General features: G+C 38.0%; 1 protein-coding gene across 5 annotated transcripts in view; it reads left to right on the top strand.

Annotated features, from left to right (window-relative positions):
• LOC129771361 (triple functional domain protein) overlaps positions 1-15947 on the top strand; it is a 143784-nt gene that overhangs the window by 106636 nt on the left and 21201 nt on the right. For all 5 annotated transcript variants that reach the window (XM_055774919.1, XM_055774920.1, XM_055774923.1 and 2 more), the window contains exons 9-11: positions 4778-4853; positions 12900-13011; positions 13079-13698. In XM_055774919.1, coding sequence (XP_055630894.1) covers positions 4778-4853; positions 12900-13011; positions 13079-13698 — 808 coding nt within the window. The remainder of the gene's footprint in view (positions 1-4777; positions 4854-12899; positions 13012-13078; positions 13699-15947) is intronic.

The raw sequence follows: 15947 nt of genomic DNA, 5'->3' as shown, positions 1-15947 counted from the left end.
GTTTTCGATTAGATAAAGGAGATATAAACACACCTTCAAGCCAAAAATCATTGGATAAAATCAGTCTAACGATTGTCTCGGGAACACTTATTTTGAATGAAATAAATGAGAAGGACGGTTCCCCTTCTCGATTTTGACGTAACAACTTGTGACATCGAATATTTGACGAGTCACAGCTGCATCTCTTCCAAATATAATGAGTTATATTCTCTGTTGTTTCTGTTGGCATGAACCGCGTTAAGTAAAACCAACCAGAACGGCGTAATCGTAATTTGATGAAATATTTTGTCGAAGGCAGCGGAAAAATCGAATTCGAGGACAATTATTAAGTTTGGAGATGGCCCATAAACAAGCGATTCCTCGATCATTTTTCACATGCTTCCCTTTCTTGAATACAGGGAAAACATAAGACTGTTACTATGCATTGGGGAAGATTACGCATTGAATAAAGCGATTGAACAATGCACAATGGTCCAGGAGGTGCATTTAAGTGAAAATTAACATTTAGACAGTTATTCTCTAGACAAAAACTTTCTTCGACAAAGTTGTTGCATATGATAGAACGCTTATTTTGATATACTCAAAAATAGGGTGACCAAAATTTACGATGAAATAAATAATTTAACTTTCTTATCTTTATAGATTTAGGTAAACATAGTTCAACAATGTTATAGCCCCAGTTATTTAAGAAAACTTTTTATAACAAAGTTTGTTTTTATCTTTTGAAATAATCGATATATAAATGAAAACCAAAAAAGCAAAAACCCCGTTTTTTTCATGGTGACTTCAACGCAACTTAGATAGAAAGCGCTAAAATCAACTTTATGGAAGATCTTCATTCTCTAGCCAAAAACTGTCTTGAACAAAGTTGTTACATCGCTTGGACGCTCATTTTCATGTCGTCCAAAATAGGGTGACCAACATTTTCGACGAAATAAAAAATCTAACTTTTTTATCTTTATAGATAGATGCAAACATAGTTCGACAATGTTGTAGCCTCCGTTATTTTGAATAACTTTGTAGAACAATTCTATATTTCAATATATCGCTTTTAATTTTATGTTTCATTAGGGCATGACTATGAAAGAACGGTTTTTTATTGTCTAACTTTTATATTTCAAATCAATATATTAGGCTGTCAAAAAAGTCCTGCGGTATTTCCGCGAGGTGTCGTTATAAGCACGTAGTTCTAGTTGTATTCATTGTATCGAGTCATACTATAGCTTGTTGGAAAGGTATTTTTGCGCGCTATAATACAGTCCTTGACAGTGTTTTGTTTGGTTAAGTCGTTCGTGAGTTATAGTGTCGCAAATATGGAGCAAAATAAAGAGAAAATCCGACATATTTTACAGTACTACTATGACAATGGCAAAAATGCATCTCAAGCTGCCAATAAGATTTGTGCAGTTTATGGACCCGATACAGTTTCCATTTCCACCGCACAACGATGGCTTCAACGTTTTCGGTCTGGTGTAGAGGTCGTCGAAGATGCGCCACGTTCCAGAAGGCCTGTCGTCGAAAATTGCGACAAAATCGTTGAATTAGCCGAGAAATACCGGCATAGTAGCAGCCGTAGCATCGGCCAAGAGCTGGGAATAAGTCATCAAACCGTTATTAACCATTTGAAGAAGCTTGGATTCACAAAGAAGCTCGATGTATGGGTGCCACACACGTTGACGCAAAAAAACATCTTTGACCGTATCGACGCATGTGAATCGCTGCTGAATCGCAACAAAATCGACCCGTTTCTGAAGCGGATGGTGACTGGCGATGAAAAGTGGGTCACTTACGACAACGTGAAGCGCAAACGGTCGTGGTCGAAGCCCGCTGAAGCGGCTCAGACGGTGGCCAAGCCCTCATTAACGGCCAGGAAAGTTCTGCTGTGTGTTTGGTGGGATTGTCAAGGAATAATCTATTATGAGCTGCTTCCCTATAGCCAAACGCTCAATTCGGACCTGTACTGCCAACAACTGGACCGCTTGAAGGTAGCACTCATGAAGAAGAGGCCATCTTTGATAAACAGAGGCCGCATTGTCTTCCATCAGGACAACGCCAGGCCACACACTTCTTTGGTGACGCGCCAGAAGCTCCGGGAGCTCGGATGGGAGGTTCTTTTGCATCCGCCGTATAGTCCGGACCTTGCACCAAGTGACTACCACCTGTTTTTGTCCATGGCGAACGAGCTAGGTAGTCAGAAGTTAGCCACAAAAGAGGCCTGTGAAAATTGGCTATCCGAGTTTTTTGCCAATATGGAAGCGAGCTTCTATAACAGGGGTATTATGAAGTTGGCATATGAACAAATGAAAATTCAAAAAAAATACCGCAGGACTTTTTTGACAGCCTAATATATAAAAAGAGTGTAGAGTGAAGTATGTTCTTTCAGATGCCGTCAACAAGCATTGAAGAATTAGAAAGATCGAACCGGTTATATAATCGATTTGTATTATAGTAGGAGTGTTTTCCCATAGATCCCTCCGTCGTCGGGTGTTGATATAAGTGAAGAAGTAGAGAGCCCCTTCCACTAACAAATATCCATCCCATGATAACCGCAGGAGAACCACGATGTAGAGACGATCCATTCTAGCTGCGAATATCATTCTAACATTGCTTCCCTACTAGTGCGTTCTTTGTGCAATCGGTATGTACCAAATAAGGTATGATGACGATAGACGTCTTACCGCACTCGAAGAACTACTTCGCTAGATTTTACTACTAACCGAAAACACGCACTCCAAAAACTTGTGCAAAACGCACAATAGAACCACGCAGAAAGGACAATCATCGACCGATCAAAGTAAAAAGGAGATAAAAATTCGTCCGTACTGTTTAATCTGTATTTTGGTAAAGAGGATCAAGCTGTACAGAGATGCTGCCTTCTTTCTTTCTTTCTTTGTTTTTAAGAGGCTTTAAACTTTGAAGTTCATTCGCCTCTAAGACATGCTGCCTATATAGTGACCGTCAGTTCTCGATTTTATAATTCTCTCTCACACTAGCTTAGAATATTGCAATCGTAGTTCATTTCATTTGGAACGGTATCTTATGGTTAGAAGGTGAGATAAAATTCCAATTGAGGGGCTCAAAATGAAAGGGGTGTAAGTGACATCATCGATTTCTCTACATCGACTCTCTCTTTTGGTCATAACATAGCTGCAAACTCCTTCCCAGCTGTATTTGACAATCTGGTCTATCGGATTCTATAGCAAACTCGAATTGGAACGTTTTTGCAGTTGAGTTATTAACTGGAGAGAAAGTTGATGAAGAGAAATCGATCAAATCACTTACACCCCTTTCATTCTAAGCTCCTCATTTTTTATAGATAATTCCAACAAGGTATATACCAAATAATTCTGCTGTTTAGAATTGGGTAAAACCCCGTGCTGGGTTGTTTGCCATCCAGTTTCTACACGCCTCTGAAAAGTGAGTTTCAATGCTCAAAAAAACAGTGATCCAGACGTTGAGTTTTGTGGTTACATTACTGCGTCCAAAGTCAGGTGTGAAGCATTTCTGGAGCGCGTTTCTTCCAGCTCTCGTAGGTTCTGTATGGAAATATTTTGATTGAAAGCACTTTATAGATATTCTACAGCAAAACACTAGAGCGAACTTTTACATCACAGCCACTGCAAACTTTTGCCCCACAACAATTGTTCAATTGATTTGATTTTAGAAAAGCTCTTGAATTTTTCTACAAAAACGGCAATGGTCTTTGAAGAATGGAAATTGTTGCCAATCTAATGTTCTATACTATTATATAATGTTATAGAAAAACCCATTACAAGAAAAATATTCTGAAAGATGTGAATATATTGTTTAAACTCATCTCCAGCTGGTATCAAGTGCTTCCAGCTTCCATGAGTTTCTCTGATATTTTGTAGTTTATCGCACTCTTCGACAACCATTATTTGGCGCTACTATACGGAATGTATGGAATAGCACAACAAATGTTGTAATAAGCCTACCGGATGCACCGTCAACAACAATTTACAATGATATGTTTGAACCATAATATTTTTTTTCAGTTCGAACCTTACGAGACTTTACAAGAGTGTAGAAATATAAGTAAAATTATATCAATATATTTGAGCAATGTTTCAACATACTTTGAAATTATATGTTAAACAAATTGTAAAAATATGAATTGGATGAACAAAATGTGCCTCCACATGCATGATGTAGCAACAAGTGTTACATCGCATGTAGGTCACACATTTCAATCAGACAGGTGGTGGGTTAATTCTAAACCGGCCGACGAAAATATAAACAACTTTGATAAACAGTTGTGATTTTAATTGCGGCAATAACCATGAACACAAACGCAAACGACGAAAATAATTGAAGCCAACTAAAGACTAAAGCGGCGAGAGATAGTACCAGAGGGGGCGCTCCTTCGAAAAATGCACAATCTTGTAATTTTTTATTTGCGCTAGTGAACCAACCGCCGGTGCATACACAATTCAATGGAAGTTAAATAGAATAGATAAATTGCATTTGATTCCAGCCAAGCGGCAGCGATGGATTACGAAAGCCAAACTAGAGCCAGATTTGTAAGAGAGAAGCTGGTTGGTTGGCCTTCGCGTTTATATATGGATATGATCATTCGAAAATGTCATTGTGTGAAGGCCGTTTAGTAGATTTATAGGCACGCTAAATTGCGCAATTCAATTGAGGGCTGGACATTTGGTTGCCGCCGCTATTGGCAAAACTGATGGAAGATCGCCATAATTTTTTGCATGTAAATTCGACCGATTGATTGAAAATTACTTTTTTGCTCTCTTTGCAGAAGTACCACAGGAAAATGACTGTATTCTATCAAATCAGCACACGTCGCCGGTCAACAAACGGAAGGGCTTCAGTGGGTGAGTATCGAACGCAATTGTGCATCGACATTTATAGATCAAAATAGTGTGTTTCCATGAATTTGATGAACAATATCAACTAAATATCGGAACAGTCTCAAAGCATATAACGTTTAAATATTCAGAATGCAAAGCACATGTACTTCCCCAAAGAACGTAGAAACAAACTGATTATACAAGGTGGGCCAGAGATACCGTCGAGTAGCTATTCACTGTGCGTTTTAGTGCCATGGTGTTTTGACCAAAAAGTTCGTAAAAACCTGGAGGGTCCAATGGTTGATTCTTATACTAAAGGGTGTGTCACATCAAATTGCATCACGGAAAAAACTCTGTAGAAATTTGCCCAGTAGACCGATCCTTTTGAAAATTTTAGACAGTAAAATAAAAACTATTAAACAACTTTTGGCATTTTCTTTTTATTCATACTTCGAGCCCAAGCCCGTATGCTCGCACCTTCCTCTTTACCCCGTCCATAAGGTTCTGTACAACGTCAGATTGTAGTTTTTTTTGAACAGAAATCCATTTTCTCTTGAAGTCCGCCTCCGATTTGACAACTTTTGGGTTCTTCCGGAGGGCCTGCTTCATAATTTCTCTGTTGGGCGAAGCTCCGGCGCGTTGGGCGGGTTCATTTCCTTTGGCACGAAGGTGACCCCGTTGACTTCGTACCACTCCAACACGTCCTTTGAATAGTGGCACGAAGCGAGATCCGGCCGGAAGATGGTCGGGCCCTCGTGCTGCTTCAATAGTGGTAATAAGCGCTTCTGTAGGAACTCCTTAAGGTAAACCTGCCCGTTTACCGTGCCGATCATCACGAAGGGGGCGCTCCGCTTTCCGCAAGAGCAGATCGCTTGCCACACCATGTACTTTTTGGCAAACTTGGATAGTTTCTGCTTGCAAATCTCCTCCGGAACGCTGAATTTGTCCTCTGCGGAGAAGAACAACAGGCCCGGCAGCTGACGAAAGTCCGCTTTGACGTAGGTTTCATCGTCCATTACCAGGCAATGCGGCTTCGTCAGCCATGTTTTGCCTTTCGTCGCGGTTAGGAGCCTTCTGAACCTTGTATGTACGCAGGCCCTCCCGCTGCTTGGTCCGCTGGACAAATGAACTTGACAAATTCAGCTTATTGGCGACATCCCGGACCGAACTTCTCGGATCCCGTCTAAACTGCTTAACTACGCGCTTGTGATCTTTTTCACTGACGGAGCATCCATTTTTGCCGTTCTTCACCTTCCGGTCGATGGTTAGGTTCTCGAAGTATCGTTTTAGTACTCTGCTGACCGTGGATTGGACAATTCCCAGCATCTTACCGATGTCCCGATGTGACAACTCCGGATTCTCGAAATGAGTGCACACGTGGCCAACGTGATCTATACACTCTTATCTGATTATAAGCGAAAGCTGAAGATATAATTCCTGAAAATTAAATTTCTACAGCGTTTTTTCCGTGATGAAATTTGATGTGACACACCCTTTATGAGGGGTTTTCGTTGACCAATTATAACAATTACAATCCGTTATTCCTGCTGTATGCGTAATTTTCCAAATCTGGTAAATGTGGTATGAAACTTACATAATGCCCAAATGTAATCAATAACTCGAAATTTTCAATTTTGCGACTTGGTTCCCTCTGACTTGACATCGCCCATATGAGATTAGCGTTGTCGCAAGCGCAATCTCGTATCACAAAATTGGCATCTCAAACGCAGTCGCACTGAATGAGTTTTCGATTTACATAACTGTTAAGAAACTGTTAAGTGTTAAGAAAAGAGGCCAAATTCGAAATTACTTCGCAAATGACTAACGAAAACGAAAACGAAAACGAAAACGAAAACGAAAACGAAAACGAAAACGAAAACGAAAACGAAAACGAAAACGAAAACGAAAACGAAAACGAAAACGAAAACGAAAACGAAAACGAAAACGAAAACGAAAACGAAAACGAAAACGAAAACGAAAACGAAAACGAAAACGAAAACGAAAACGAAAACGAAAACGAAAACGAAAACGAAAACGAAAACGAAAACGAAAACGAAAACGAAAACGAAAACGAAAACGAAAACGAAAACGAAAACGAAAACGAAAACGAAAACGAAAACGAAAACGAAAACGAAAACGAAAACGAAAACGAAAACGAAAACGAAAACGAAAACGAAAACGAAAACGAAAACGAAAACGAAAACGAAAACGAAAACATCAACGGTCATCGCTTAAAAGCGCCCGACTGAACGTGTTGAATAACTACGAAGCAAAAACAGAGGACGGTTTAGGACCACCTTTTTGAGGTCGGTTCAAGGCCACCCCGACTTTTATCAAATAACGGGTATGCCGTGTACTACAGGTAGCATGTGAATTCTGTTTATACAGCTTGTTTTGAAAGGCAGACATAAGCAAGGATGGAAAACAAGGGAGCATGATGTGATTTACGATTAATCGCAAACTGCACAGATCGAAATCTGTGCATACTGCGACTAACTAATAATCCTCACCCATCATAACCAAATGATTTTCACTTGGTAACTCTGAGTTGACCAAAGCATTGCTAGACTGAAACTAGTTCGAATAATTGAGTTACTCTCCGTCCTCGTTTTGTTTACAACTCCTAACAAGAATTTGCTCCATGGGAATGAGTGTCTCTATGACGTACTCTTTACTATTCTCGCTCTCTCGTCCGGGCGTTCAATTTTCCTTTCCGAGTGCGTTTACTTCGATGAAACTGGGTAAAATAAAAAAAAGACACAGGAGAGTTGTGTCCGAGACACGACCGCATAGTTGACGTAGGATTCCGTTAGGCTATCTAGTAATTTTGGATATGTTTGAAGAATTACATCCTTAAACTCTTTGATAATGTTTTGGAGGCCCTGAAAGGGAGCGTTTTGTTTGATTGTTGAGTATTGTTTGTTCACTCTACCAGTGTTTACCGAGTGATGATGACAGAAGGATGGTAAACAGTCGTTGAATGGTGCGTATCAGATAAAAGATACTGAAGTGGAACGAGATATGATGAAAACCTCTGATCCTAGACGAGATGCCTTCTGTGTTATGTATGGATGAAATAAAGAAAAAACTCACCAATGTAATATGAGATAATTAACAATGACGAACACAATTATAATTTTTTCTCATCAGTAAAAACATGTTACTTTAATATAGAAAAAACATATTTGAAACGGAAAAGGAAATTTTCATTTATAATTTTTGATTTATGATAGTTTATTCAACCCAATGCGAATTTCAATCGGACTAACAACACCTAATGCTATATGTAGAGCATAGAGGAAATCACTTTTTCCAATATTTCTTCACTTTTCCAATTATTATCGCCGTATAAACTTTCCTTGGGTGAAAATGAACACAAAAAACTGACAGCTTAAACCAAATGACCTGTTCTCGAGCTGGAACACACCTTGGTTTTATTTTATGAAAATTGAAATAAATCCTTTCATACATCAAATCATTTTTAACACAACTGCTACCATATACAATTTTACACTTTACACAACACAATCGATCGGTCATTGATATGAAATTTCACGAAGCAACCAACATTGAAGTTTCAAATTTTATTTGCTAGAATAAATCGTATCACTCACCTTACTTGCAATATTAAAGTGCCCCAGACTTGCATATATTTGCAAAAATCCCCCGGGATTTTTGATGTCCCTGTTAGGAAACACATTTCGGTGGGAGTATTCCAATCTTTGTTTTTGAGAGGCTTTAAACTTTGCAGTTCATTCGCCTTCATAGGTAGGAGTAAAAGCTCCCCCTACTTTTATGTGTTTGCAATACCGATTTCCCCTAGGCAGCTTGGTTTTGATGTCTCTGTTAGGGACCCGCCGCATGTGTCGTCAATTTCGACCAATCAGAAGTGGGTATTTCCGTTAGGGTTGAGATTTTTCAATTATTCGATAGTTAGTTTCATGACATATATTACTTTCTTCAATATATAAAATTGTTATGGAGTGCCGAAATCGATTGACGCAAAAATTTCATCAATCCATCATGAAATGACTGTGCAATAAACGTTTGAAATTGGACAATTTTCACGATGCGCTCGATTTTCGATTTTCAGTTTGTACCCCAATATGTTCCCGAAAGACGTAATCCTACGTCAAAAATGCGCTACAGCAGATAGGACGACTTTCATGTTTAATGTTTCACAGAGGATTTCTCAGATGGTGTTTAAATTAATCTACAAGAGACTACAAACAATAATCCCCCTCAAATCACTAATTTTATGAGTTAATGTAAATGCGTTATTGGCCAAGGCTATTACGATATCGAACACGTGGTCTTGCGAGATATATTTTTCCGCCAGCCTAAATACAGACCTCTTTTTTCGGGCCCGAGTAAACTGGTGGCTAGAAAAGACCTTGATTACCTTGAATTAATCAAAAAACATAAATTAGCGCAAATATGTCAACATGTGTTTTTTTGTGTAAGCACGTAAATATTTGCTCATAAAATTTTTGGATTGTGGAACTCTACATAATTTGTATGCAGATAGACTATCCACAGTTTGTGGGGGGGGGGGGAATACTCATACAACTCAAATGGATAATGATTCTCTGCTATCACAAAGCTGAGAAATTTTTTGACGTTTTGTTTTACTATTGATTCATTCAAAAAAAAAGCTTTATTTTTAAATGTTTTCTTATCCTGAGACTGGCTCACCATATTGCACTGCTACTAAAACCGTAGGCTAACTTCAAGGATATTTTTTATTCATTTTCGGCGAATAATCAATAGAGTTCCGTGTTATGAAACATCAGAATAATAGCAAAAACAATATTACGATCATAAGGTGTTGGACAGGTTATTCCAGACGACATATTCCATCTGATCATCTTTAGAAAGGTTAATGAACTTCAAAGGATAAATTTATCTTGGGCACATTGAATTGATGTTCATGACTTCCAGTTTATCAGCTCTGATAATAATTGTGTGGTCCTCAAAGAGCATATATTCCAATGCCGTCAGTTCACTGAAATTCTTCGCATACCGTTTGATGATAAGGTAGGATGTTGATAATCATTTGCTGCGATACCTATTATTCCAACAGTATTCATTCGACAAAATGAAGACTGAATACCTGAAATTAAACAGATTTAACCATGCCAAATCTGCGGTCAAAGCAATATGTACACTTGAGAGATGCAACAAGTTTGAAGGGATATAAAAAAACATTAGTCGTTCGATAAATCTACTGCCAGATATGTCGGAAGTCCACGATATATGAATAAAATACGTCCATACTAATTCATTACATTTATTCGCAACGAAGAACGTAACCACACAGAATTGAATTAATCAAATATGTGATACGTTTATCTACAAAATAAAAAAGAATCCGAAAGGTGTTTCGTGAAGTCACTAATTGAATTACTATTGGAAAAATTATTTGGAGAGAACTGTGAATGTTCAGAATTATTGGTATTTAAAAAACGATTTTGGGCGGGATGAGATTCGCCCAAATCTGCTGGTAATAAAATTAATCAATTGCATCCATTACCCGTCTGCTGTTCATCGGGCGGAAGACGACAGCAAAATAAAATCGACACGAGACTGAGTCAGCCACTCACTGCGGACAATGCAATAGAGAATTAAAAATCCCTCGACGAGTGTCGTAAGATTTCAGTTGATCGTCTCTTGTTACACTTTCCGATCAAGAACTCATCATCTGCTCTATGGAATGGGATTAACCATTTGTGGCTTGCACTCACGATAAAACATGAGTAGTAGAAGTAATGCTTCGAGAGTGCAAGCAGTGGGGATTCCGCTTTCATATTGCTTTTTTCCAACCGTTCCAAGTTTTCTCTCTGTGTACATATGAAGAATAAAAGAGCATCGCCTGCTGGGGGTGATTTAAAAATATCCGACTAGAGGGATATACTTATTCATTGATCGTTGAATGTGATTTTTTACCATCCCTGGACATAAGGAATATAAATTGCCTAGTTGTGTAATTTTTCGACATCTAAAAAAACATTTAACTCATTTTCCGTATAGGTCAAAAATCTACCGTTTCAATTTTTTAAGCATTGAAAACTGGAGCAGGAAAATGTCACCCAAATTGTCAAGCAAATTGTCATCGTTTTTCTCTTTTCATTTGACACTCAAATATTCGGTAGGTAACGCCATTCCCGAGATCAAAGAGGAGGTCGGGTCAGGACGACTTGTCGGATTAGGTCTCGGTGCTCCTATGTGTTTTAAGAGCTTCAAGTCTGTCATGTATCGCCTCTCTAAATTCGGAAGGTCCATCCATCTATCCGGGAGCCCGCTAGTGCGGAAATTGTACTTATGAATATAAGCTTCGCAAGCCAAACTACTCTTGATCAAGATTGTGGGGGATCTAGCACTGAGCGATGTTTTTGGTCCCGATAACCAGTTCACTCCGTCAAACTTCCTTTGTCTAATGATAGGTAAATGATCACTGCTGAAAGTATCATCGAAACTAGTTCACTTAAGTTCGCTAGTAGGGAGTGGGGATTCCATAGTTAGGACAGTACTGCTAATTGTGGACTTTTATATCTACACAGCTGGATGATGCATGTTGGTTGTTCAATGAGCGACACGTGCTAATTCCTTGCACAATTTTGTTGTTTCTGTAATATTCCGCAAGTGTTCGGAACCTAACAATGACTACGTCCCGATAAGTAAGAAAGAGGGAAATGAACAAGCGTTGAATAAAGAACTAAATAAGGAGGAAAGGTAGATGGCAAGACGGCAAGACAAAAGGGTCTGAAAACAAATTTTGTGGAAGAAGAATGTAGGGAAAATACATAAAAGTTGTTGAAAATGCTTGAAACATCAACGTCTTGATCTATGAATATTCCCCAATATAGGTTTATTAACAATATAATACACACACAATCTGAATCATTTATTCAAAAATCAGTTTGAAATCGGATGTTTATTATTCCAAGTATGTAATATTGAAAAACGCATATATTACCATTTGTCACATTCGACACAGATAGCAAAAATACTATGCAACATACACAGTTTGATCTTGGGAGAACCCCACTGCTTCCTTTGAGGTATGCTGTATTTATTTCAAATAAGCTCTGAGATAATTTTCGCACGCCAACGTTAAACTACTGACAGTGTTGTATCACAACGATACCTGTCTTAGCAACTATCCAATGTTAATCGGCTACTAATGTAAACAAGTGTGCAAACGCCGTGTGTTGTATTTAATTGCAGCAGGGGTTCAGAAGCCACCAGTCATTCTTGTTATCTCATTCCATTGATAGAAGTCGGTCTCCACATTGATCGTTTGGAAATCTAGCTAAATATTAGCACTACAATAACATTAATTATTATTATTAGTTCGAAAAATATCATTGTTCATTTTCAAGATAGCAAATTTGCTCGTGTCAAATTCTATTGGAATACTTATTGCCTGCGGGCAAAGCGAAGCAGAACAGAATTTCAATGTTGACCTTTTAGAAGGGTGGTAGTGTTGATAACTGAACGAGAATGCTTGGAACGCTTGGAACTTGTTCGACAGCTGCAAAAATGACGTTATTTTGTCAATACAACGAAAACGTTTGTTTCAGGCATTTTAAATTCAGGTAAACCAATATAATCTAATTGCTACACTTTTTCAAGTGGCAAAAAATATTCAAATGTCTAATGTCTATCCGTTTCTGGGTCTTAAATGACATGCATTCCATATTAAGCGTAATATCTATAGTGGTCACCTTATTTCTAACTGATAAGACACGTGGTCAATTGTTTATTCATTGATACAATATTCGAAGTGAAGTGATTCCATTTTGCAATGTATTCTACTTTATATTCAGTTTATTAATTGCGAAATGGTACAAACAAATACAACATCGCAAGCATCGATAGATAGATAGATAAATGGGTAGATAGGAACATAGATATAAAAATAGGGTGCTGATATCTCTCAAACAATGTCGAAACTGTTGTCCTGCATTGAAGTGTCATAATCGTGAATTCAATTGATAGAATTTTTTTTTCTTATTTTCAAACACCAACATACACCAATATAAAGTTTTTAAAATTACCTCGTTGCAGGAAAAAATGGTTACCAACACAATTCCGCAAGTTGTCCCATGGCAAATCAGACAAGTTGCCACCGGTAGAGAAATCATTCATCAGTAAGAAGAATTCCGACAAAAAGAACAAGGTAACTTGTAAATCTTGTAAATCGATAAGTACTCAAAGTAATTTTGAACTTTTATTCGCTGTTACAGGACAAACCCCTGGAAGAGGTGGAACCATCGATAACTACCTCGCAGATCGAATTGGAAGCCGAGGAGGATCCCACGATCGAGCTGCCACCACCTATGAAACCGATCCAAGATGCAACCGCGACACTGAGCGGAACACCTGCGAACACCGAAGACCAGACAAGTACTAGTGCTAAGATAACGAAAGCTTTATCACTCAAATCACTCGATGAGCCACCTGCCGCCGTAAACCAAACGGCCGATGTTGCGGAAATTGAACGGATAGTTAAGGAGAAAGTACAAAGTTTCAAGTATCTGGAAAACGACGCTATCACTTCAACCAATAGTATGGATGAAGGAAGCAGTAGTGTGGTGAGTTGTTCATTGGACAGTTCCGCCGTTGGAGTATCGTCATCAAGCAATGGAGGAGATAGCTTCAATGCTAGCACAATCGGAGGTTGTGGTTCGACAATTTCGGTAAAGCCAGCCATCTCGCCACAGTTTTCCGAAAACGAAAATAACGAGGAGAATCTGACCGATGAGCAAGGCATCGAGGATATTCTTCGAAAGCGGATGTTTGCGTTGCGGGAGCTCGTTGCTACCGAAGAGGCTTATGTGAACGATCTTTCACAGATCATAAATGGGTAATGTTTGTATATTAAGAAAAGTTATACTACCATCATCAGAAAACAACTGGATTTTTATGTTCGAATTTACCGGGCTCATCGTATTAGCTTTTCTATGCGTCATGCTGGCAGCGCAGTTGGTGTACATTCATGTCATGTCAATCACGGGGCGTTTTGTTCAATAATTCAATCAAGATTTGTTCTAGAATAGAAAAAATGGTGTGTTCTAAGTTGACGTCCAGGCACATAGAAAATCAAATTTTAAAATTATTCCGCTGAGTGGTCTTGTTCCGAAATAAGATCATTAATGTTTTAGAATTTGTTTCAGTGCTTGGATGTTCATGAACATGCAGTATGGCCCAGTTGAAAGGATGTTGAAATGAGATTCAGTATAAGAAGAGGTTAAAAGATTGTTTTTTGGACAGATTCTATACCTCTTTTGTTAACGACAATATAAGGGCTCCACACGACGTTACAGTATTCCAGAATAGGCCTTACACATGATCGGAAACCAAAACGAAGCAAGTGCCAAAAACATTGTTTTGGGATATTTCAATCTGGCTGATCAAATCTATTATTTTATCGCTCATGTATTACAAACAGGCAAAGCTCTGAGATTCTGGATTGCTGTAAATTACACACAAATATAGAAAGAAATTATTTTTAGTTTGGTTTAGTTTAGTTTAGTTTTGGTATGCATGCACTCAGTTCACTTCGGCAGAGTGAAAATTAAAGAATATAGTTTTCAGTTCAGTGTTGTATGTAATGGATGTAAAAGTTCCATTTTGGTTTGACCAAAAAAGGTGAAGGGCCTCCTGATGTTTTCCTCAAGTGTAATTAAAAATAAAGGATCATCTAGGTCGTGATGTTTCCCACGAGGCTTTTTCGTAAAATTACCAGACGTTTGCTCAAAAGGCATTTTTTTGGCAACCACAGACATAATCGGCTTGAATCGGTGTTGATGTATATTTGCCTGCATGTCTTTTACCATTACGAAGGTATTTCTTCCAAAATTGAGGCTCGACATGTTTACGTTTTTTGAAACACGCCGACGAATTCACGTTCTACTTGTGAGAATACGAGACGTCTTTAATAGATTCAAAAGTAACATTTCTTTCCAATTTCAAAATGATATGATCGAAGAAAATAAAAAGATCAGCCAAAGTGAACCAAGTTAAAAAATGTCACCTAGATTTGCCATAACCAAGACTTTCTCAAATAAACATCTTCGACAATTTTGGATTCAAATCTTCAAGAAAGTGAAAAGCAACATTATATGGCTACTAAACATGCAAAACTCTACTCTCTTTGCAGTCAGAGCAAAAGTTGCAAATCCAAGTACAGGTCGGACTCGATTATATATAATCGCAATTTCACTTTCAACGTTAATTTTCGAATCCAATACATAATCTAATCACAAAAAAGCTATTTTTCTATTAATGGTTGACATTCATACATTAATGAAAAAATTGTTTTCTTGAGATTTGATTATGTATAGAATTTAATTTAAATTCTAAATTCTATTATAGAATTTAAATAATTGTTGAAAAAAAATGGTCGACTATATATAATCGAGTCCGACCTGTACCGTGAAGTACCCATATACCGCTCAGCTATAGCAATATTCAACGTTTGTGTACTATAAAAATTACTGCTTACGCGTATATAATGTTCTTAATTGTGCTACTTGCTTGGTATTTGTTCCACTACTGATAAACATACCGATGAGCTGTTTTCAAACACCTTTTGGTCCTAATTCCAACCGGCAAAAACGTCATTTTCCTAATTCCGTTAATTGGTGTTCCTAATTCCAATAATCAAATTAATATAATAATGAATTGTTTTAAATAGTAGATTCGATAATGATTTATGTTGTAAACAAGTTAAATGAGTCGAAATCAATAATCGAATGAATTATGGTAGTAATATGTCGTTTATGTATTGGCAACACAGCTTGTGATGAAGATGCTTTACTGGATTTTCCAATAAGACCTGAATAATTAACAGCACCAGGAGCTAACGTATACAATCCACATCGCCGGAAACCGTTGATCAATGTCGATTGTAGGTTCGTCATTCTATCCACAGCTTTTGAGTGTTTTGAAAAAGATGACGTCCAGCATCTAAATGATTTGAGTGGAATTTTGTGGCAGATGAACCAGGATTATGTTTTTTCTTCGTGCATAGCAGCATCGTCTCATTGACTTATGTCAATTTTGAAAGAGAGTAATAGGGAACTTTATTTTCTGCTGGACAAGCCAAGGGTA

Source organism: Toxorhynchites rutilus, chromosome 2, assembly GCF_029784135.1.
Source record: "Toxorhynchites rutilus septentrionalis strain SRP chromosome 2, ASM2978413v1, whole genome shotgun sequence".
In the NCBI taxonomy this organism is placed as follows: Eukaryota; Metazoa; Arthropoda; class Insecta; order Diptera; family Culicidae; genus Toxorhynchites; species Toxorhynchites rutilus.
Note: the sequence above shows the minus strand (reverse complement) of the source record. Positions and strands in the feature narration are given on the sequence as shown.